The following is a 26,037-nucleotide window of genomic DNA, read 5'->3' as shown; positions in this document are numbered from 1 at the left end:
GGGTACAACTACATGACAGTAATCCAAAAAAAAAAAATTGTGTCACCTTTTGGGCCACCCTGTATAATAGGACCTGAACATACCATCGACGCGACTTGCATTGGTGGTAATGAGAGTATGAATTTTTAGCCATCGATCTAAGTTGTCTTCTCGTTTTCACGTGTTGCACACATTTGGACACGATCATGGCTGGTTGGAAGCCACAGTTGGAAACAATGAAAAAGTAAAAAGAAGCGGCGGCGACGGTGCGGCGTCGCACACGCTTCGCGCCTGCGCGCCGGCTCACACGCGTACGCGCACGGGACTTCAAGTTACGCGCCAAACCACATCGCGTGAGTGCATTTTCAGTTATTAATAAAAAAAATATAAAAATCCTGTTAATTAATCACTTTACTTCTATAGTGTACTTATTGGTGTTTATTAAAACAATAGTGACTAAAAGGGGTTTTGTAAAACTTAGTTTTAACGAGCTTATGTTTCAGTATTCGTGAATTCTATGTCATGATGGTTCACTTCAAGTTTAACACTTTAGTGTAAAAGACAGTCAAGACTAAAAATTCAGGCGTTACACAAACACACGAACGACGAAGTGATTCGAAACGTCCGCAGGTTTCTTTCGTGACCTATTTTCCTGTTAATGTTTTTATTTTATTTACACTCTAATTACGTTAAATTATAATAATGCAATAAGTAAACTGCTGTTGCGCATAGAACCAGTAATAGAGTTAGGGTTTTTTTTTAATGCAGTTCATGTAATATTTTTAATGAGATTAACTTGCAAGTGCGATTTTTATTTACAAAGTGTACGCATGTTGCTCTGAAGGCTTTTACGATTTCCATCATCTACATTTAGGGTGATTTTTATGTATGACTAGCTTTCCGCCCGCGGCTTCGCCCGCGTGGAATTTTGTCTGTCACAGAAAAACAATATCGCCCGCGTATTTGCTCACCGTTTAGACCTACCCTGGACTACGACAAACATTTTAAAACCAAAATCAGCTCAATCGGCCCAGCCGTTCTCGAGTTTTAATCAGACTAACGAACATCAATTCATTTTTATTTATATAGATATAAGTTTAGTATGAATTTTACAATAAATAAATTACCAAAGATTCAACTTTTCCATATCTTAGGAATTTTATCGGTTAGACTTGAGTTAGTGGGGTACTTACCTAATAGGGTTAGTTGTAACTTTTTAATTTTCTTATTTTAATCGTGATTAGTATCATGATTGAATTCAGGTCAACAACGCGATTCTTGTCGGCGAGTTGGTTTCTGCGGTCGAATTCCTACTTAGCCGTATTCCAGATTGCATGAAAAGTTTAATAGCCGCTATAAAGCTTACAGTGGAGCTTACATAATATTATACAAGATCAGATAAGACTATAACCGTGTCGTATGTTTGCCAATCAGAGCTAAACATACATTAATGGGGTTCATCTCAAATTCTCAATTCACCCAAGTCCTTAAGTGCACGGCTTTTGAAAGTTCACAAATGAATATTTACTCAAGTCTCTAACTTGCATTTTATTAAGCGCGAAATTAACATGTGCTTGTATTAAAATTACTTTCAGAATCGTAATTTCGGTAATAAATCTATTTCATATTAGGCAATTTTATTACTTCTCGTCCAATAAACATAATTTATATCGAAAAACCTAGAGAACTCTAGGTTTTCTTAAAATCCAGGTTAACTGAAAATGCAAATTGGGTAATAGGCTAGATGACAAAATTTCAATATTTGTCCGTCATACAAATAATTAGAAAATATTAGACTCATATTTTTTATTTTCTTTCATAATTAAATAATAAAAGTGCTATAATACATCGAGTTGAAATGGCGCGATACGATACGTCACGCTTGAGTAGAATTTTTACTCAAAAGTGACGTCACGCGACATTTCAACTCAATATAATACTGTAATTATTCGATTATGGAAAAAAATAAAAAATATGAATCTAATATTTTCTAATTATCTATCTGACGGACTAAATAGAATTTCGATTTCATTACCCAGTCATCATCCCTATTTTATTACTTCTCGTCCAATAAACATAATTTATATCGAAAAACCTAGAAAACTAGGTTTTCTGAAAATCCAGGTTAACTGAAAATGCAAAGTAGGTAATTTTATGGACGCAGTCCGCTACCAACCGGGCAACATGGAAAGCATAGGGGGAGGCCTATGTTCAGCAGTGGACGTCCTATGGCTGAGATGATGATGATGATGAATACCAAATCAACAAAAATCTACTCTATTATCTTAAAGTGGGCCCAGTTACCTACTAGAAGAAAAATATTTCAGAATTCAATCCAGCGACTTGGCCCGTGAACCAAGCCAAAAGTGGGCCAAGTCACTGGAAAATTGACAGAGATCGCAGTCTCAGGTCACTGTATCCCTTTAAAAAGCCTTCCCGGTCTACCTTATGACTAACCCTAAAAAATATTTTTAATAAGCCAGAAACTTTTAACATTCATGCCACATAACGTACCTATACAGGGTGTTAGGTAAATGGGTATATGAGTCGACACTAGCCCATGTTAACATGGTCATATAAATGGTATGGTGAAGTCAGAAATTTGATATCATCATCAGTTTAATTTTTTAAATTTTCATACAAAATAAATTTTATAAAATCCGATTTGTATGATTTAAATAATTAAAATGAAGATATCAAATTTCTGAAAACACACACATGAAAAAACATTTTTTAAGTAATTACCTTTATTAGTCTTACCCTTACTTACTAAAAATAAGTTTATAATATTTAAGATAATTACCAGTGTGCCGCGGTACACCGTTTGCGGAACTCTAATATCTTTTTGTGGTTCCGTACCCAAGGGGTAAAAACGAGACTAGTTTTAGCAATTTTAACCATCCGCGCACTTTTTAAAAAAGTTGCGTTCCTACCTACACTGAAAATTGTTTATAAAATAAGTAGGTATGTATAAAAATATTGACTTTAATTTTATACTTTTTATAATGATTTTTACATTTAAAAGTCAGTCAATTAATTAACAACCAATTTTATTCTTCTTAAAGTTTTGTATGATTAGTGTTACGGAAATCCTCTACATGCGTGATATCTTGTTTCTCTTACTAGGCCAGTTTTTATTAAGTATACGTAAAATGTAATATTTTTACAACCAGGTGATAAATAGATACGCAATGTAGGTCATGACGCGTTGGTTGTTATTGTTATGTATAATCGAAAGTTATTTTTAGGAAACTTAGCATTCAGATATAAAAAATGAGAAAAATGCCCGTATTTAATAACCGAACAGATTGTTATTGTGGTCTGTGCGTCTGTGCCTACTAAGTACCTAATTGATAAACTTGTATTTATGGGTACCTAAAGATTTGTCGCTGCACTGTAAACGTAATACGAGTATACGGATAACGATTAGTTAAAAATAGTTAATATCTGTCTAGTTTTTAGTTGTATGTGCCCATTTACTATCCTTTAATTGCAAATTGTATTTCCTGTAAAATATCATCGATATGTTGTCTCAGAATTTATAAAGTAGACATATAGATGACCCATGCTGAACTGTCCCACCAAACTCAATGACAGGGGGGCGCTACCATCGTTCTACTATATGGTTTCCAATATGGCAAAAATCGGAACCAGCGATCCGGTATTGAAGGTGGCGCCCCACTGTCAATGTCATGCATAGGACAGTTCAGTATTTTGGAACTATACCTACCTATTTACTTGCACTGCTGGATGAAACTTTTCCGATAGACATTGGAAACCTTTTTTACAATCAAGTAAGATAGGTATTACCAGCCAGTATCAACTTGCTTATTAATTGGTCGTTAAATATTGCCAGGCGAATCGTTGTTGGCTCAACAATTCGATCGATCGATAAATACGCGGATGCATCCCCATCGCTCACGTACATAAATATGTATAATCTCTGTAATTATGTATAGGTTAAGGTATATGAGGGGAGACTGGACTGTTGGAGGGCGGATAATTAAACAAAATAACTATAGGGTCATGAGAATCTATAAGTAGTTATTATTAGCATTGAGTGGCAGTTTGTTACTATCGGCGTAGTTAGTAAAGGTATGGTTTATTACTATAATTGTATACCTCCACCCTACACGGAACTTTAATAACAGGTCTGTAAGGATAAACATTTGCAAATCGATATTTATCATTGTCACATCGCAAGGATATCATAATCATGTAAACGTAAATATTGGCCTAGAGCAGCCTAAGCCAAATAGTTCAAATAGGCTTTATTTTTTACATCCGAGATTTCGACTCGCCATGTTGACAAGGACAGTCGCTTACGCACATATTTTTTGTCAAAAAGTAAGATATGTGGACATGAGTGACATGACGACAGAAGATCCTCGAAAACTGATGATTTGAATATTTTTTTTAACTCGTAGACATGTGCCCTGACTTCGAATGACTCTAGATTAGAGGTGGGCGCCACGCCGGCGCGCCGCCGCCGCCGCGAATTTTTTCACGCCGCCGCCGCCGACGACCAGTTGTCGGCGCGCCGATACTGATACTGTACCAACTATTTGCAATTTATTCGTCTCCTTTTCTGTGATTTCTGGATTTGTGTTTCGAACGCAGAAGAACTTTAATGGCATATAAATTGATAAATACTATTAATAATAACTTAATACTAACTGTATTAACAGTTAATTCAGTACATTATTCAAGTTGCTGCTTGGTCTAGTAAATAATTGATCGCGAGAGGCGCCGGTCCCTCTCACTGTCTAGAAAAAAATCGCCGCCTTCGTCTGGCAGACAACCCACACTATTGGACCATACTTTAAGCTAATCACTCACACAGAGATTGGCAAATATGTCTCCCTCAAAGTGTTCTCCGCTTATTCTTAGGTCCGGTAATACATGAGTGCGAACTGGTATGACAAGCTGGTTTATTTAAACCTATTGATACGGATAACCCAAAAAATCCACAATTCATTTCAAAAAATAATATCAAGCATTGGACTTGATCCGAGACTTGTAGAAATGCCTGCCTTTGATTCCTACTGATGATGATGAGTCATACGACGGATTTTGGTCGTGGTTACCACTTCGACTTGGCGGCGCTGGTGCGCCCGAAGATGGCTAACATAGCCGATCTTCGCGGCAAACTTCTCGCACATTGATGAGAGTATCTGAGCACGCGGCCAACATAATAATAGTGAATGGCGGCAGATGGACGAAATTTACATCATCGCGTTTTGCATCGAGTTCAGTTGTGCGCTACTCCTTAAACTCGCGGACTCGCATCTTCATAATCTCCCGCCATTCTAGGCGCTGTGCTGCAAAACCTTCCCATTGTGATTTGAGAGGGCCCATTTTGCATCTTTTCATATGCTGACTCCTCAGATTTTTCCGCTTACCCTCCTCAAGTTCAAAGTAGAAGATTAAGTGAGGACGAAAGACGCAGGAGGACCAAAGTGACTGACATAGCCCGCAGAATCGCTAAAATCAAGTGACAGTGGGCGGGGCACAACGTAGCGTAAAGCTGATGGCCGCTGGGGCAGGAAAGTGCTTAAGTGGCGACCACAAGCCGGAAGACGTAGCGTGGGCAGGTCTCTCACTAGGTGGACCGACGATTTGGTGAAGGTCGCGGGAGATGTCTAGATGTGAGCGGCGCAGGACCAGTCTTTGTGGAAATGGCTAAGCTAAAGAAATAGCCAAAATTGACCCTCGTAAAGCACCTGCATTTGATCTGATCACCATGAAGTCCATGGTCTTGACAGTGACACACTGAGAAAGAACCTCGCAAGTCTCTTAACTTTGAAAATGTTCCATAAGGCTGGCAAGTCGCCTAACGAATTCTCCTCCTATCGTTCAATTAAAATGACATTTGTATTGTTAAAATTATGGAAAAGGATCATTCTTGCTCGTTTATTCCCTTGCCTAAACCATAACATAATCCGACCATACATTTTGTCAGAAACCATACCAACCATAATCAGTACAATGTTTGGAAAAGACAGAATCCTGTACGGCTGCTTTCGCAGCGGCTTCAGCTGGGTTATAGCATATACTACTCTATGAAATTAAAAAGTACCTTCCAGCACCTTCTACTACCTTCTGATGGAGTCTTATCTCAGTGACAGACAGTTTTAAATCAAATTCCGTGACAAAATCTTCTCTTTTTAGCTGCAGAGCTGGAGTACCCCAGGACTCTGTACTTGGTCCGGTACTCTATAACATTTACTAGTAAAATAGCCCAGACACCAGAAAGCTGCGGCCTTCCTCAAATGTAACTGTTATCTTAAAGTGACTAGACTGTTGCAAGGTCTGCTACATACTACTAATGCTTGGCTGACCGTGGTGCATAATCTTTTCTTAAAGGTTTTAAACCTTTGTCACCTGTCATCCGCTTTGCAATGGAGGGAAGTCGAACCTTAATTTCGAATAATCCTATGTTCTTCTGATTAATGTCGTTGCGGGTCCAATGACAGTTTAACTTTTCCCCGGGACAAACAGTTTTTATGGCGGTCAAGCTGCAGATCCTGGCTACACAGGAGTTGCAGTGGTGGGAACGAGAGGTGGGAATCTATAATGCTTGGCTGACCAAGTGGCGCATATAAGCAAGCCCCGAAGTCTCACCATATTATTATTTAAGACGTGAAACGTATCCTCCGGTAAATCAAGACCTAAACACATTGCTGCAATAAACCTGCATTAAAAACCTGGACCGTAGGATGACGTGGAAAGACCTTAAATATAAATAAAACAGATCTAAACTTAATATTCGACCGACATTCAGCTAATCCTACATTAACTATATGTCTCCAAAGAGCTCAAAAATACTAATTACATTGGTATGCTCGCCTTTAGGAAATACACGAGAACCTGATCTCAGCCAAGTCCGCTATCCGAATATCAAAGTATCTATGATCAAGAGAGCTAATTTACTAGGGTAAACCACTGCTCCAGTGACTCTACCGTGTCAAATCCCAACCAACTCCAAATCACCTGATTAGTCTTGAGGACAGATACTAAAAATCAGATTTAAAAAAAACATCTAAATAATAAAGGTCAAACAAGGTCACGCCGCCGACGCCGCCGCCGCCGAAGGCAAAAAGTCGGCGCGCCGCCGCCGACCAATTGTATATCGGCGCCCACCTCTACTCTAGATACAGCAAATAAACTAAGTATGTACTTAATACCTACATAATTATATTATACATATACTCATGTACTATTACCAACACTCAATGTCATAAATTAATATTATTTTGATCATGATGTCGGAAATTGTATTTTTGCTCTTACATATTATGACTTCCGGATATTCATTCACAAATTGAACTTTCTATTCAAAATATTTGTTTCATATTCCCATAATTTCCAAGAATGTTACCAAGGACTACATTTTCAGGTCTGGTTATAAGTGTACCAACATAAATTAATAAAGCCTATTTAGATAGTAAGCGCACGAAAAGTAAGGCAACTTTTAATAGACAATTTCGAAAAAATCACCGTAATTTAAATATTTTTAACAACGTTTTGACAGTAATGACATACTATATCCGAGTGTCAAGAACTTAACGATTGATTAAAGCCTATTGATCGCAAGTTTTCCGATGAAATACTATTAATTAAGTTAAGCAAGCATCATCTCTTGTGCTCGTTCCGTAATCGAAATATTACATGGTGGTCGTGTTGCGATCGTTTTGGTAATAAATCACCGGTTTTGGGTGCGGATGCCATGGCCTCTACGCAACGTTTGACGACGTTTGTCATAGTACCTACGCAAGTAAGAGCGAATGCTCACGATGCGTTGCGGCGATGCACCGCAAAGAATTCGTTCGCCACAGATTTATTATCCATGTCCGCTGCCGGAGCGGAGACGACGCAGCGACACCGCTCCAGAGTCGCACCGCCGCGTCGCCGCACCGCAACGCATCGTGTGCTCTGGCTCTATCACAACCAAAACCCGGGCGTGTTTGCTCTGCCTTAGACCGGCTTCTAATTCTTCAAATATGTTATTGTGTCATCAATTGTTAACGGCAACAACGTGGTTGCTCAATATCTTATTGCCAATGACTAGTACACCTATTGTAGTGCGATACGTTGTAAATTAGACTAAAGGAAGTGCACAATTAATAAAACAGGTTAGTTGGTTGTCGAGTCACTCTCTAAGCAAATAGGTAATTTTAAGCTGGCAATGAACAGAAAAATATGTAATTAAGTTTTAACATTATTATAGCCACGATAGCCGAACGGGGAAGGAGTCGGAGTGACCGACTCGAGATCCGAGGAACGCGGGTTCGAATCCCACCGCCGCTCGACTATTGTGGTGTGGTGAGCCCACTCGTAACACAAGCTTATTTAGCTTAACACGAGGGGCTAATAGTAATTTGTGCAATACAAATTGCTAATAATCTTAAAAAAAAACAAATGACTAAATAATTGCTTATCTATTTTACAGTGCTTACTCTCTTAATTCTCTGTTTTTCAGCTCGTTAATTAATATGTACAAGGTAAACGTTATTGTTACTTATTTAATTCTTACATAAGTACAATATTAATAATTTGTGCTACTTGAAAATACCTACAGAAATGCACATATTTACTCTGGGAAAACGCTTATTGAATTTATTATTACAGCATAACGCACGTTACGTGCTAAGTCGATGCAGTTGATAGTTGGCACGAGTATAAATGTCGGCAATATTGACTCGGTTGACTAACTGAACTCTTTTGCAAGTTCTGAAAATATAGCGTGTTAAGTTTTGCAACCGCAAGTCATTGAATTTTAATTATAAACGTGATGTTCACTATTTCGTACCAACAATTATTGGTAGTCAAGGGCCCTTGTGATGTCAATGTATTGCTCACATCCGTAACAACTATGCAATGTAAGCATGAAAATGCAACAACGTTGGTTGTTAAGTATCAATGACGATGCCTTCCAATAATTATGAACATCCGAAGAGACCAAACGAGATTTATCCCACTTTCCCAACTCTGCAACTCCTGTATAGCCATGATCTACAGTTGGCCTCCAATGACACCCAAGGAGAACCAGCGAAGGTTGAGTAGTTCCGGGGGATAGCTAAATGTCTTGGAACCTCCAAAGAATTTAATCGGAAGAATATAGGAGTTTGAAATGTAATCGACTTTCCTCCGTTGCTCTCTAACACCAAGACATTTTAGGTCATTAAAGTAGGTAGGTATGCAAGCAATAACAAAGACTGAATGAAGCCTACAAGGCACCACTGGCTATTTTAAGCAGCGAACGATCGATAACACACTGAAACTGATAAAGAAATCATCACAACCAGAAGGCAGTAGCATTTATTAGAAGCAAAATAACTTTCATTTGTACACAAATAAAGTACATTTTAGCTTACACGACTTCAGTGTCCAGTTAAACTCACCCACGTACGTGTAATGCCATAGTTAGGCCACGTCACTGTTACGACTTAATTGAAACCTGAATTATCTATGAGAAGCGACTACTCCTACCGTGATCTGAAAACAAACTTATTCTTGTACTGAAGTTATCAAGAGTCACATGTTAGTAGACAGCTCAAAACTTAAGCTGAAAAGAAAAAATGTTGATGTTCTTGATTATACTAACAAATGTTCTCTTAGCTCACAGTTTAACATGTAACGAAATTCTGGAGTTACCGGATAGCAAAAGGCTAACATTGAATGAATTGCAAACTCTTCAGCCGAAAGATACGGTTCAGTGCCTGGCCCATTTGGGAAAGGAGCAGTTGCCGCAAGAGGATGCGGATTTCATATGGCAATCGATTGTCAGATTTCACGGTGGCATTGGAAACGTTCCAGATAATATTCTTATGATTCTCCACTGGGTCACGCCGGCTTTGACGCCGGATGACTACAATAATTTGACGCTCAGCAACATTGATGTTATACAAAATTTTGGGTTGAATTATAAGTTGAGCGAAGAACAATTGGCGGCCATAGCTGCTCGGGTACGGGAAGATTTTGCGGGAAAGGAGCCTGAGGACTACTCGTACTATGACTTGACAGCGTTGAGGCAGATACTATGCGCGTTTAATCAAAGCGAGATAGAGAGGATTCATCCGTCGGCGTACAAGGATGCTGCAGTAATGTTAGGGAAGCTGCATAACTGCAAGCCTGAAGTCTTCCAGGGCTTTGCTAATCTAGCGGTGCATCCTCGTGCATTTGGTTCGCCGGCTACCTGGTCGCAGTTTACGATGCATGTGCTCGGGAGTGTAGCAGATTTCATTTCAAAATAATCTATAGAAAGTTAAACAGGTAGTGTAATATTGGCGTTGGAAATGTGTGACTTTCGATAAAATCAATAAATAAATTACAAATAATTTGATAGTTTGTTTCAATTTGTTTTGGTTAGGTAGGTACCTTTAAAAGTATAAGCTAAAGAATAAATGCTTAAGGTAAATAAGCATATACGAGTATGGTCATTCTGACTCGCCCGCCAGTGTTTACATTCGAAAATTGCATATTAACCGACTCTACGTATGAATGTAGATGGTCCTTGCAATAATGATGGGAACGACAAATGGAATTAGTCTGAGTCTTTATTAGATAACATAGGTACTTACTACTGATGCATTGGTTTATAGAGTACACAGTACTGCTGTTATCAGCGCTTTAATCTCAAAATGACTTTTCACCTCTTCACAGAACTTCACCGTAGATTAAAATGACGACCGCAAGCGTTTTGTTGACGGTGACCACAACATGGAACCTCAACAGCGAGAAAATCGACAAGGGGAAAGTGGGGCGGTCCCCCCAGAGCATCGCAGCCGAGACCGCTAAGGAGTTGAGGGAGACGCCCGCCACGAGGGAACAGGGGCTGAAGATCATGCGGGAGTGGATCCAACAGAACTGCGACATCAAAAATGTGCGACAAGGTAAAACATGAACAATCATCGAGTCATGTTATCAATAAAAGGAAAATTACTCTCGGGGTGTTTTTTTTACGATTCTTCTTCTAATATTAAAAAAAACATGGTTTCAGTGAGAACCTTGTACTTAATGAATTTAATTACGTTTATTCCAGATGACTCGTTCTTGTTGCGTTTTCTTCGACACAAAAAATATAGCATACCGATGGCCCAGCAGACACTTCTGAAGTACCTAAACTTACGCAAATACTACCCAGAGATATTCATGAATTTAGACTGCGAAGATTCGAAACTTCAGGATATCATCAATAATGGGTAATTAAAAGTGTTATACTAACCTGTACTTGAAAATGCTGGAAATCTGTGTTATTAAATTGCTGATGGGTAATCTTTATGAACCAATACTGATCAAGAAGTAATATAATTGGCGCCAGACTAAATTGTGCAACCTTCGTGATATTATTTTAATTAACTCATTTATTACTGCTGAGACTTGTACTTTTATAATTAATTAAATAAAAAGAGAATTCGCGGAATGGACCCTTGTAAATGCTTTTGTATTGCAATGTGGTTTATAACACGGTCACCTAGTAAGTCTTGCGTCTCGCAATATATTGTTATTAGATATGCAGATAACATTAATCACGTCACGAGATCTGTTCTCACGCACTTACCTCCATGGCCTTACAGCCTTGAACCTAGCTCGTGCGGGTTGCACCGCAAATTTCTATGTTACATAAGCAGAATACCTTTGTGATATAATTCTGTTTGATTTTCCGTTTCAAAATGGTTTCCTAATTTCAATTTCGAAGGTACGTCGTCGTATCACCGGTCCGTGACAGCAAAGGTCGGCGGGTCATCGTTTACAACATGAGTAAGTTCATATTGTTATATTTCAGTTACAAAACCCAAATTTAATGTTGCAGCCGCGAGAATGACTTGAACGCTCTATTACTCAATGACGGTTAATTAAATTTGAACGCGATGTTACTGAGCGAAAGTGGGTGTAGTCGTACGAGCCGACATTTGGCAGGCCTGAATCTGCTTATTCGACTTGTAAATGGTTTGCTCATTGATGCAACTCTACCGCCCACTTCTAGCGGGTTTATCTAAGCAAATTGGGCGTAGTTAAAGAAAAAGTATAGCGCAGTGTAAACTCCTGAGTCGTTTAAACTGATATAGGCCTCCCGCTGTGGGCTACATTGTATGGTCTTTGAAACTAGGTTATAATCCGTTTTTCGGTAATTTGTAATTAAGATTTCCCTTTATGCGACTTTGATCGGATAAAGCTTTTTGAAGTCTAGATCTAAACCTTATTCGGAATCTTCCAGTGTTATGGCTTACTTTTAGCTTGGTCCACGGGCCAAGTCGCTAGATTGACTTTTTAAATATTATTCTTCCAGCAACTGGGCCCACTCTGATTCTAGAGTAGATTTTTGTTGATTTGGTATTTAATTTATTAATAAAACATTCAAGGTGGGCAGTTACTAGAAGAAAAATATTAAAAAAATCAATCCAACGCCTTGGCCAAGTCACTGGAAGACTTCTTATGTACCACCAGGTAGGTTCAACGCGAGTCAGCTGACCTGTTGGGACATGTGCCGCGTGCATACCATGATTTACGAGAGTCTGTTGGAAGACCCGCTCGATCAAATCTGTGGGTTCACGCACGTCGGCGACGGGAGCGGCGTCAGCGGCGCGCACGTCACCGCCTGGAACCCGACCGACTTTGCCCGGCTCATGAAGTGGGGGGAAGTACGTACAAACATAATAACATACAAACACTAAATCTGGGTTGCACCATCTTACTTTAGCTTTAACAAACGTCAAAAGTCTGTCAAACTCCATTCCAAAAACCCTGGTTAACTGGTTATGGTTATAGTCACGGTTAAAATAAGATGGTGCAACTCAGCCTAAGTTACCTACTTGATACTTCACACGAACTAATCTAAAATTCGAAAGAGTTAGATTCTGTGGCGGCTGATTGTCTTTAGCTTGGATTAAATAACGAGTAGGTAGGTAGAGCAAACAAAGGTAGCGTAGAGGTTATCGTTTCCTACAAAATAACTGACAAGGAACCCTTACAGTTTCGTCATTAAACGATTAATAAGCTAAAGTTGCGTATTCCACTTATAATGTAATTATGTAGTAGATCTTATTGGAGCAGCAAAACGGTTCAAATAAAGTGAGCTCATAAATTTTATAAAGAAGTTATAACATTTGGCCTCCTGACACCTGAGATATTTTCTCGCAAGTTCTCATTTTGTATAAATGATACTTAATCATAGTTATTTTTATCTTTTTGACCTCAAACTATTATTATATTATTTTAGTACTAGCTTTTGCCCGCTGCTTCACCTGCGTGAAATTTAGTTTGTCAAATATCGTCATAAAATATAGCCTATATGTTATTCTGGGTTATAAACAATAATACTGTAAAGTTTCAACAAAATCCGCTCAGTAGTTTCTGCGTGAAAGAGTAACAAACATCCAGACATCCAAACTTTCGCATTATTATGTAGTAGGATAATAGCTTTATTTATAACCGTATGAGGTCGTTAAATTGGTATCGTCCTAATATGGGATATTTATTTTGCACCATAAAAGTACCTACCTACTTTAATGTAGAGACGGGCAGAGCTAAATGATGATTAATCATTTTCAAAGTTGTCGCCTTTGCGACCTCGCTAAGTACACAGACCTCTAAAGGTAGGTGTGCATGTATAATGTTATTGTAAGCATACATACATACAGACAAAAGCCTAAATAGAGATCGTTGCATCAACATAACGACCCAGATTAGAACGAAGTACCACCTTGACATCTATTGCTTGTTTATCAGCATATCTTTTCTAGTAACAAGTACCTACCCTCAATATGGGACTGCGCTCGAGTCGCTTTTCCGGCAAGTGTCAGTGTCACAAAATTACGTAAACGCAATTGACGTGTTTTACCATTACACCTGTAATCAAGACTCTGTTTACGTAAATAGGTGCACATTATGTATTTTTGTTAACGTCTCGGGGACATTTCGTAAGGACGTTAGAGGTAATTAGTTAGTGATTTGTTGGCCGCTTTTTGAAAGGGGTTTTAGTAAGTACCTCTCGCCTGCAGTAACAGGGTTTCATAAAATTACTTGGTACCTACTTTGAACAATAGAATTTAAAAATTGCTTGTTAAAATGAGTTATTTTATGTCCGCACGTTCCCATTCAAATTTATGATCCGATATTCAAGATATACCAGTATTCAAACCCGTGGCTGGTGCAAATATTGAAATACACCAATTAGAGGCTTAAAAGTGTACCCTTGAGCTTCGTTTTTTATACGAGCTTTTTTATGGTAGGTACTAGAGGATGCAAACGAACTAAAGAGCTTTTCTACGACTTAGGCCTTTTTCTGATCAAGTTTTAGATAGTTATTACCTAAACTAATATTATAATGCTTTTAATCACGCGGGGGAAGTTGCAGGCAAAAGCTAGTCTGAATCACGATTGATGTAACCCTTAGTAACTTTTTGCCAATCACCACTATCCGTGACTTAGGAAACCAAAAGTTGTAGTTTACTGATAGATTAAGTTCACTGGACTTTATCAGAAAGTGCTTGTTTTAAAGTCCTTGTTTTTTTTTACAGCAATCAATGCCGATGCGTCACAAGGAATTCCATCTGATCAACATCCCCGCGGCCATCAAATACATCATAGATTTTGCTAAGAGCAAAGTATCGCCGAAAATGGTCGACCGGTTATATGTAAGTATGCCAAGTAATTATAATAAGACTTATGATATATGAAAAGTAAATAGGACTTGATAAATAGATTATTATAGGCACCCATAACGGCAGCGATAGTTGCGGGACGAACCTAGAGGGGTAAATGTGTATGTAAATGGATACGCGGAGTTATGGGTGTTCACTGGATTTGCTCACGGATAAATGTATTTTTAAGCCCTGAAAGCAAAAATAATAATAAATAATAATAATAATAAATCTTTGGACAATTTCACACAGCGCCAGCTAGCCCCAAAGTAAGCAACTTAATGCTTGTGTTATGGGTGCTAGCTTAACGGATATACTACTTATATACTTTTTTTTTTAAATACATAAATATTATACATAGTCACACCCAGACCCGTCACAGAAATTAAAATTCATCATTTCAATTTCTGCCCGGCCGGGAATCGAACCCGGGACCTCTCGGCATAGTAGTCCGTTCTGAACCACTACACCAAACGGCCGACGAAAAGTAAGGGACGTCAGTTTCTAATTTTAGTAGTTTTCTAGTATTAATAACTAAACAGGTAAATAAAACCCTTGATTTAATATAAATTAAAGTTAATAAGAGATATTGACCATAAACTAATACTTATGTTATTTTCCTTATTACATTACCTGTCAATTTATTTCAAGTTCATCATGAATATTATGATGTGGGCAGGTCTTCCGCACGTTTGTCTATTTAAACATTAAAAAAAATATAATATACCTAATTGAATCTATTTATTAATTTGTAAGCAGTGATAAGCAAACAGCAACAATGTTTGCGAGGTCACTTTTTTCGATAGTATCACTACAACTCGGCTGTCAACATACACTTATCTACATCTGAAAAAGCATTTGTTATATAAAGTAATAAAATTCGCCATTGCACTGCAGCGCTGTTACGCTACCTACGTTTTTCGTGGTATAGTGCTAACAAAATTTGGCAATTTTGCGTACCTATAAAATATTATCATGAAAAGCGACATAACTGGCCTAGGAACTGAAGGCTGAACTGTGTTGTCAAAATTTTATAATATTCTCTTTACGTATGACCAAAATGATAACATAAACACTTGCATTTATAACTAACAAATTGATGGACTTGTTTATTGTTTACCAAGTTTTGTATTCGAGCACCAGATTTACCTCCTCTAGATTTTTTACTTAAATACTATACATTTTATAGCATATACAATAGATAGAGTCATATGATAATCTTGATTAATTTTCTTTTTTTTTTCACAGACCCACTCAACACTCAAGCAGTTGCACAAAAACATAGACGTCGCTTGTCTCCCAACGGTGTACGGTGGAGAAATACCCTTGCAGGAGATGATCTCCTTCACCAAACAGATCCTCAGCGACCAGCGAAAGAAAGTGTGCCATCTCACCGAAATGGAGATACTAAGCACAAGAGGGATCACGTCCTCAAAAGTAAAAAACAAGCCAGACCAAATATCAGTGGAAGGAAGCTTTAGAAAACTAGAAATAGATTGAGCTCACTTACTTTTAAATGTGTGTATGAATCGTGACACATTTTTGAGATGAATGGTAATGTTCGTTTTGTTCTTTATAGCTGGATTAGGTACATCGGGACATAGGGTTACATGTCACCATTCATAAAAAACGTCAAAAGATTAACTAAAACTGTTTGTTTTGAAAATTTACGGTTAATGGCTTTGAAATCGATAATTATTCAATTATTTGATTTAGTATTGGTGCCATGTTTGTTACCCTTTTGAGGCACAGCATATTTATTGCATAACATAATATTTCTATCTTATAAAGTTTTGCAATGACAACAGCTGTACTATTATATTGTAAACACCAAGGTGCTCATTAATTTTCAAGATAAGAATGTGATATGCCTCAATTATTAGTCCCAGAGCAAATGTTTTGGATTTGAATTAACTGAAATCGTATATTAAAACAATTGTTAGGCAATTATACGCTAAATTCTCTAAACAGGAATTTGTCCCTTTTTCATCTTAAACTCTGGGTTTGTTTTTAGTTTGATACCTTCGTCTAAGCATATTTTATTCTTATATGGTTGGGGTAAACTGAATCTCAACAACATTGCAATTCCATTCTGCAAAATATTAAGACTGCTTAATCTATGATTTTCGCTTAAAAATCGGAAATTTTGATCCGACCTTTCTGTATTATTGTATCTGTGCCTACCAAGGTACCGAAATAACTTACCTAGGGTGCATCGTTGAACAGTGAACCGGCCTTTTTTCTAAATGCTCTAATTAGCTGGAAAATGATGCTAGAAATGTCATTATGGTCTTATCAGTCAGGTAATTTAATAAGGTTTCTAATTTTTAGGCTTAAAATTAGCCTCAGCAATAAAAAGGTAACTTAAATTAGGTTTTAAAAAAAAATGAAATTTGGCTCACTGTGTACTACGGGTAGTTTTCACTGAACCACCCATATTTCAACAGTGAACCATAAAGTTCATTACGAGTAAAAATTATGATTTTGGAAAATAAACAACATAATTTTAGATAATCAGCTTTTATTTTTACAACACAAAAATCAAATGGAAATAAAAATGATTATTTCAACAAACAGTCTTCATAAAAAATCACAGAATCCAAAAATAACAACGAAACTAACACAAAACCCAAATGAAAATAAAAATGCTTCTTTTAACAAAAATAACTAAACATTGTCTAATAAAGCCTTCAAGTAATCAATAATCAACCTTTTTGGTGGTAAACCAACAGTCTTCATTTAAAAAATCACAGAAAACAAAAATAACACAAGACACAATTGAAAAGAAAAATCCTTCTTTAAACAAAAATAACTGAAAATTGCCTCTTAAAGCCTTTAGGTAATTAATCAACCGTTTGGTGGTTAAATAAAAAAGCAGTCAACCGGTTCACTGTGTACTTTGAAAACCTGGTTCACTGTTCAAAACATACACTATTCAACTTATGAGTTCACAAACAATAAGAAGTACGCGGAATGGTCATCACGGAATGTGCTCATTATACAGATAAAACTACAATAATTTTGATACCAAATAGATTTCGTACTTAATATAAATAGCAAAATATACAAAAATCGTAAAGCATAACTAAAAAAACTATCTTTTGTCGTCGAGAAACAAAGAATTCGCAGCCATACTTCACACCTTAGCCACAGTCGCCGGCGCACTACGGGAGAGGGTAAGGGCATCCACGAGACACGTAGTGACTCGTTTGGTGGAACTGGCAACGTCATACTTTTTGAAATATGGCGGTGGTTCAGCGTATCTGGTTGGTTCACTGTTCGACTACCCACCCTACTTGAAACGCTATTATAACATTAAGACAATGTATGTTAGTGAAGCCTATTTTAGCTATGATACTAATTAGCAAATTATATATTTTAATTTAGGCAAGTATGTGGACAATTATATGTACAAAATAAGTATTATGAATATTGTCATGTACTGAGTTCTATTAATTGCACTGTACACATACGTATCTCTTCTTTAGTTTAATATTACTACACAAAGTAATCTATGTAATATTTTCAAGTGTTTAGTTTCCATATTTTTTTAAAGCTCATATTTTAAATAGAGTTTCGTTTACTAAATTTACATGACACTGTACAGTAGATTATGGTACACATTATATTAAAATATAAATAAAGAAAATAAATTTGGAGTTTTTTGTTTTTATTAAAATTTTATGGTTTATGGTTATAAAAGCAGAGTTCATTTAACTACGAAATACACTACTACTTTTTTATCACCGGAAAATTTTTAACAGGTTATGTAGAAATGTGTGAAAATTATAAAGTAAAAAAAAAAAATTAAATTTTTATAAAGTTAATTTTTTTATTAAATTTTCTTTAGTCCCTATTTTACGCGTCACAGCTGGGCCACTCCGCTGCTCGTTCATTCAGTAGAGTAGTCGTACGCGCTCGCACATTGATCTGTCTGTCTCGCTCACGCCTTGACCACGCTTCCAGTGTTATTATTACTAATTTAGACCATTATAATGCAACATTTCAAGTAATTTTGAGTTCTAATAAGTGTTTCATTACACTTACGTACTTCTTTACGTGGTATTCTGACTGTTAACACTAATTGTAAGTTAATAATACAATGAAATACCTACCTACTGTGAATACGTTACGAATACACACCAATGTGTCGTTACGAGGCTACTACGACTTTAAAAGAAATATGTAATTCAAAGATCTGCCAAAACAGCGGCTTTCAGTGTTATCATCACAGAATAATAATAATGTATTACTTAGCTACCTATCTTAGGCTATTTTTATTGCAACATTTCAAGTAGGTAATTAGAATTGTAATTGAACGCAGGGCAAAGGACGAAAACAGTAATTTAGTAATTACGTAATACGTCACGTTGTATTTCTGTGAGTTTTTAACACTAGTTAATAATAATACCTACTGTGTAACTCCAATTGAGATCGCGCGTCGTTCGTAGTTCGTGAATTTAAGATCCGCCATAACAGCTGAGTGGTGCGAACAGTTTTAGATGGTGGTTTTAGTAGGCGCTTAGGTAAAATAATAAAAATAATTCAACTTTCCCTTCATACTTACCCGGGCTTAGGATCGGCCTTAGGACCGGCAAAATTCAATGCTTTGATAAGCACCCTGCATCGTGCTGAAGTGTGGCTGTCCCGGTACAGTCGCAAAACTGCACTACACAATTTCTCCGGCCAAGAATAATAATGCACGTATCATTAACACGTATTCACGTGAGGTGAATTGGTAAGACAACGTAATAATTGCACGACACTATTGACTTGATTGATACAATGTTAACAAGACACTTCACGACCGATAAAGAGCTCGCGCGCGCGCAACTGACCGACCGCGGCCGGCGGCCGGAAGAGCGAGAGGCCCCGCGCCGCCCTCTCGCTCGTGGCTCGCGGGTGATAATGGCCGCACAACAAACGTACACCGCCGCCTTTAGGAAGCGTCGGGCCGGCAACGTCGCATCTCTCTCCATAGTAACGGGCGGCCTTGCGTTGAGCGTAAATAGTGCTAGCGACGCGTGTGTCCAAATATTACCAATTTTGGGATGAAATTTTGAGTAGCTTTATTTAACTTTTTTTTTTGCATAAATAGGATCAGTATCAATAACTCATTACCCAGATTTTTTTTTTCCGGTGATAAAAATGTAGTGGTGTATAACAAAGTAAAAAATTGAGTAGAAAGCTTTGTTTTTCAGTATGTAAGTAAAGTCTAAACAAACAATATTCTAAATAAAATTTTCCTTCAAAGAGTATTTTAAGTATTAACTTGGCCATTAGGCCATAATAGCAAAGGCTTCTACTCCTGTCTTATGAAAATATCTTAACATTATTAATAGTTAGTCTGTCAATATTATATTATTACATTAAATTAAATATTTTTTTATTTTTCAATCACAGTTACGCGATACGTTACATTTTTGTGCTACAGATTAAAATATGATGTCTAGAAAGAAAATCTAGAAAGTTCTTAGAACTTTGGCAGACATTCTGCCTAAATCATGACATGTCCCTATTATCGCTACATTCTATCTACATAAAAAGTCATCACTTTTGGAGTACGAACTACAATAGAAAGATGGTTTAAATTGATCGAATGTTTGACAGTAAGCCAACCTTTAAGCCAAGACGAATTGTTTCAATGAATTTTGAGCTTCTGATGCCCGTTTTTACCATCAATCCCTAATTTTTAACCCTTATGGTAACATATAACAAGCATTTTGTTTTGATATGGTGAAAACGGGTATAAAGTCTTTAATCCTCATCATAATCAGGTCATTTTAATGCCCGTATTCACAAACGATGCTTGCTAAGTGAAGCAGCAAATAGAACGCACAACATTGAATAGAGCTCTGTGATTGGTTCGTGTGTCACCCTGTGTGCACGCGCACTGTGAGACCTCATAGTAATGTTTGTGAATACGGGCGTTAGTCCCATTTGCAGGAGCACGACTGATTTAAACGGATCTGACCTAACTCTCTACGCTGGCCAGACGGGTAAGCGAAGATTTTTGTGATTCAAAAGCATAGATTGGCATTGTGTGTTGACTTACTGGCGACTTACATAAAATGCGCAGTTTCAGTTTTATAACCGATGTTTCGTTCCTTACGCACGGTCTTGAACACTTAAAGGTTTTAGGTACATACTACACGTATAAAAGGATGATGGGCACTTTTCTATGGAATCTGGGCGTAAAACCAACAGAAATGTAACTACTATTATTTGTTAGGACTTAATATCAGAAATATATTTTCATATAAATAACTACCAAAAACTCCCGGGTTTGCTTGGAAATTGACATAATGTGTAATAGTAATAGGTGCTTCATTGCGCAAACAAAAAATATTATTACTTAATATAACTTATTTACTTACATTTAAAATACATTAAGTTATTTATCCATTATTATGTCCAACAGTTCAGGAGTTGGGCCAACAAATGGTATATTTAAACCATCTTCTACATTATAAGCGTAGGACCATACCTAGGTACTATCGGGGACTCTTCCGCCTGACCACTTTGTAGAAATTTTAGCGTAAGCGCATCGCTCCGGTCACGTGCTCACCCCGTCTCTAATTGGTTACGCATTTTACTATATTTTTACTACGACCAATAAGAGACAATCAGGGCTTAGGTTGCAATACGAAATACCATTGTGCACTTTATTGTCATACGGTTAAGGTTTAAAACGAAATGTTTCTTTTTTTTCAATCTTTCTCAGTTTTAGGCTGAGTTGCACCACCTAACTTTGACCGTAGCTATAACGGTAACCGGTGCTTTTTGTATGGAATTTGACAGACTTTTGACGTTTGTCAAAGTTAAAGTAAGATGGTGCAACTCAGCCTTAGAATTTTTATAATAGAATTTGGTTACAAACAAATAGATATGTATTTTTCAACCGACTTCAAAAAAGGAGGTTCTCAATTCGACCCGTATGTTTTTTTTTTCTATGTTTGTTACGCGATAACTCCGCCAATTATGAACCGATTTGAACAAATCTTTTTTCTGCGTATAGGTAATACCTCAAAGGTGGTCCCATTTAAGTTTAATAATAGAAAAAACAACCCCCAAGGGTGGAAAATTGGGGATGAACTTTTTTATACGCAATATCTCCGCCGATTATAAATCAATTTGAACGATTATTTTTTTGTTGAATAGGTATTATCAAAAGGGTGGTTTCATGCGAATTTGAAGAAAATATTTCACCCCCAAGGGTGGAAAATTGGGGATGAACTTTTTTATACGCAATATTTTCAATTTTTAGTTTTTTTTGTGTTCACGCATTTGAAGTCGGTTTTTTTTTTAAAAGTTAATTATTATTTAATATTATGTTTTTATACGAGGTCTGTCTGCTTTTTACTTTGGCGAACTGTCGACATATTCTCTCCTTTGTTTTTTTGTGAAGTTTTGTGATCATTAACCGATTGATTTTGTTTTGTGTTGACCCGTGCTAGTAATTGGACTGTTTGATTGCCTTTTTATTGACCTCCGCGCGATTACTGAACCATGCCTCTCAAAATAAATCTTAATTCTTATACATAATATTTACTTACATACTTATCTATACATTGTTAACTGTTTAAGTATTATTTCGTTTTAAGTTTAATTGTTATTGATTTAAGACCTTGTGTAAAGACACTTAATGTGCAATAAAAAATTGAATTTGAAATAAAACTAACTTAATATTATAATATTTACGATAACCAATTACCTGGATCATTGCTACCTAGTGCAATATTTGTATTAAATTGTAATAACGTAGATAAGTGTTTCTTTAAAACGGAAAACAAAAGTTGCTAATGTATTAAAAATAAATAGAAACCTATTATAGGTTTTTATTTACATTCAAGGATTTAAGAAAGTTATTATGTAGCCAGATCTTACAATAATTGTTTTTAAGCCACAAATATTCCTTAACTCTTTACTAATTAATTCAATAACATATTGTTTATAAATTATAAGTTCCGAATAAATTAAATACCTATTAAATAAGTAAAATTCGAAAGTAACTGTATGATTTTGTATTTCTCGCCTTAACTAGCTAAACTAATATCATGAGATTTACACTCTTAATATCAACAATAATTTTATAGAAAGGGCTACTTTTTTCTCGGGAAATTGCAGTTACAATGTGCGATACCAATTTTGTGACCCGAGCGAGCAATCGCTAGTTCAAATTTTACACGAAGCCCCATATAATATTTTGTAGCGATTCTTTACTGGGTTTCAAATTGACTAAAATGCGACGTTGCCAAACGAGCGCTACGGATGCGGGTAATAAGCAATACTCAATCCTAAACGCTTTACATAGAGCTTGGTTTGCTAGGGCAAACATCTACAGTGGTGCGCCGACGCTGCTTAGACCCGAAACATGAATGAACGGGGCGTAGCATAATCGAGCGTGCGTGTGCAAACAATTTAGGCCCTTAAGGTGTCAAGGCGTCCGAGTCCCCGATAGTACCAATTAGAGAAATGACATGAACACAGTCATGTTTCAATGAGATTTCTACCAGTTAAGTTGTAATGTTGTTGCATAATCGATCACGGATCGATTATTAATCGATATTGCCAAATAACGATTTATCGATTAACAATTCGATTAATCGATTTTATTGATTACCATCATTACTATCATTTAATTGTTAATTCAATTTCTTATTTTCAGCAATATAATCGATTATTGCAATCGAATAATCGATTAATATTTATTCGGTATACACACTTACTAAATCGATAGAATCGATAGAAAGATATGAAATAATACTCTCAATATAATCGATAAAAGCAATCTAATTGACCTAATACAATTTTTATTACCCCAGTGTGATGTGAAATACTATGGAAACTTTGCATATTCAACGACCTCTATCTCCGTATCCCCGCGTATTTCAGGGTTGTTGTCATACTATGAAATGAAGTACTAGTATTAAGCTTTAATTTAGTATACTTTTTGTTTCTGTTGGTTTAACGCCCAATATGCCCATCATCCTTTAGTCTACATAATATTATAAGGAAGCAAAAATGATTAAAATATGAACTAGTTGAATATTATACAGCTTCTTACACAAACACTTATTACAGTAAGTGTTACTACTTAGATAAAATTACCAAATAAGAACCCAATATGACGGAATGAAAATTTGTGTTGTGGTGATTGCGCAGATGAAAGCAACTTAATAATAATTTTACAGATTTAAATCAAAATAGATAAAAATTGAGGTATGTTGTGTGATAAAATCAAAAGAGATCATGCTTCATCGTAATCTGTGCTAAAATTATATTTAACTTCAATCTAAAATAAGAAAATAGCTTATTAATAATAATAAGGAAATGATAACTTTTTGAAGACAAAAAATGCGAAGGAAATATTGATGTCGATTTAGTTCCGTAACATGATTAGGTAAATGTTAATCTTTCGACCGCCTGAAGATTTCAAGAATAGTTTAACGTGGTATATTAAATTTCTTTGTCACTGGCGATTAAAAAACTCGTCTCATGATACATAATATTATGTAATTATTCATTACTCCCTAAGTGCATGAAAATGCTAGCAACTTACGTCAATCTTTAAAATCGTGTGATGATATCAATTTTCTGACTTTACCATACCATTTATGTTAACATGGGCTAGTGTCGGCTTATAAACCCATTTACGGAACACCGTGTATAAACAAAGGGAACGTGAACACAGTGTTTTTTTGAGTAACACTGTTACTCAAAGGGAAAAAAATATGGCATTGAGTCACAGTCACAGTGTTACTAATCGGTATTGTTTTTACCAATGGGTAACAGTTTTACACAAAATGGTGTGACTCAACGGGAACAAACGTTTTTTTTTGTAACAACAACGATAACTCTAATAATATTCGCATTGAGATAACAAAATACATTCGCTAAGTCGCAAGCAATAACCAATAGTTTATAACTGGTTATTTTTATATATGCCACCTATGTTTTATATAAGTATAAAAATGAAACCCGTTTTCCGTTGTCACGACATAACATGAAAACGGCTTGACCGATTTGGCTGATTTTTTTTTTGTAGTTTTCTAATACTCTGTACAAGGTTTTTACGGAAAAAATATAAAGAAAATCTCTACGCTAAGGCGGTACGAAGTTCGCCAGGTCAGCTAGTGTTTTATAAATAAATGAACATTTTAACACTACTTCTGATCTGATCTGATAACAACACTAAGGCCCAGAACACACGGTGAAACGCAATTGCAACGAAACTGCAACTTCTAGTTACTTTTGAGTTGCATCTAAGTTTCTGCCATAGATTCCGTTGAGAGACCACACATGACGCGACCATTTCAAACCGGTTTCAAACTGGTCGCGTATACTGGGGCCTAATACTTTTTAACTAACCCAGATAAAAGACCAATAAACCCATCTGATACTCGAGAAAAGACACTAATCTTTCAGTGCAAAACGAAATTATTTCGACTTAACATAACGTATTCAAGCTAGAGAAATAACAATGAAGAATGTTCACTAATTTTGTTTTTTAGCTTTCTGTATTCTCTGTTAAAAATAAAAAATACATGTGAAAGAATTATTTCGATACGTCAATTAGTTTCCAAGATATTGAATTTTAAAAGTGCGGGCGGCGGCGGCCGGCCCGCCATTTTATGCGCGTGACGTCATATTACAACGACTGGCTCATATTTGTATGGGTGGAATCTTGCAAGCTGAATTAAGACCCACTTCCAGGCAACCGATTAAGCTGAAATTTCGCAAACACATGTGATTTGGATGACCATGCAATATTATGATGACATGGAGCTGATCTGATGATGGAGCTGGAAGGTGGCCATAGGAACTCTATAATAAAACGACTTAAATGCATCGAGTTTGGGCTCGTTCGTTTTGTATTGATGAGTATTTTAATTCTCTACAGTAATCGGGGTCTAATGATGGAGCTGGAAGGTAATTCGCAATAAAACGACACAATCGCATCAAGTTTGGGTTTGGTTCAATTTTAATTTCTGTGATGGGTCTGGGTGTTAATATGTATAATAAGTTTGTATTTACAAAAAAAAAATATTTAAGTATGTTTATATCCGTTTTCTAGTGAGCGGACGCTGTGAATGTACGTCACACGGGGTCACGTGACCGTCGGAGGGACTCAATATTTAAGCGAACTTTGAATGCCTATAAAATCATAACTACTGGGTATTTTTGAATGAAATAAAAACTAATGTATTTGTAAATGTAAAAGCTTAACTGTAACATAGGTTTCAAGTGATTTTGCATACCTAGTAACATTCTCAATTGCACCTGCTTGTATGATAATAATAGGATAAACCTCAGATCATAGAAGGGAATAGATGTGAAACGTGGGCGTGGCGCGTGTCTCCGCGATATGCCCAGAAACGAACATCGCCCGCGACGCCAGGTTAGTCGCGAT

General features: G+C 36.6%; 1 protein-coding gene across 1 annotated transcript; it reads left to right on the top strand.

Moving 5' to 3' along the window:
- Positions 1 to 235: 235 nt before the first annotated feature.
- On the top strand, positions 236 to 18,283 carry LOC135086514 (retinaldehyde-binding protein 1). The gene is made up of 7 exons (XM_063981242.1): positions 236 to 332; positions 10,645 to 10,874; positions 11,024 to 11,183; positions 11,681 to 11,742; positions 12,430 to 12,623; positions 14,502 to 14,618; positions 15,873 to 18,283. Exons 2-7 carry the CDS (start codon positions 10,664 to 10,666, stop codon positions 16,122 to 16,124), a joined length of 996 nt encoding a protein of 331 aa, XP_063837312.1. The 5' UTR covers positions 236 to 332; positions 10,645 to 10,663; the 3' UTR covers positions 16,125 to 18,283.
- The last annotated feature ends 7,754 nt before the right edge of the window (positions 18,284 to 26,037 follow it).

Source organism: Ostrinia nubilalis, chromosome Z (assembly GCF_963855985.1).
Source record: "Ostrinia nubilalis chromosome Z, ilOstNubi1.1, whole genome shotgun sequence".
NCBI classification, from domain to species: Eukaryota; Metazoa; Arthropoda; class Insecta; order Lepidoptera; family Crambidae; genus Ostrinia; species Ostrinia nubilalis.
This window is presented reverse-complemented; position numbering and strand designations above follow the sequence as displayed.

Excerpts from the sequence above, each read along its gene's own strand:
- LOC135086514 (XM_063981242.1), top strand. The coding sequence starts at position 10,664 with ATGACGACCGCAAGCGTTTTGTTGACGGTGACCACAACATGGAACCTC. Across the intron at positions 11,184-11,680 it reads CAGGATATCATCAATAATGG|GTACGTCGTCGTATCACCGG; the intron begins GTAATTAAAAGT and ends TCAATTTCGAAG. Across the intron at positions 11,743-12,429 it reads GGTCATCGTTTACAACATGA|GTAGGTTCAACGCGAGTCAG; the intron begins GTAAGTTCATAT and ends ATGTACCACCAG.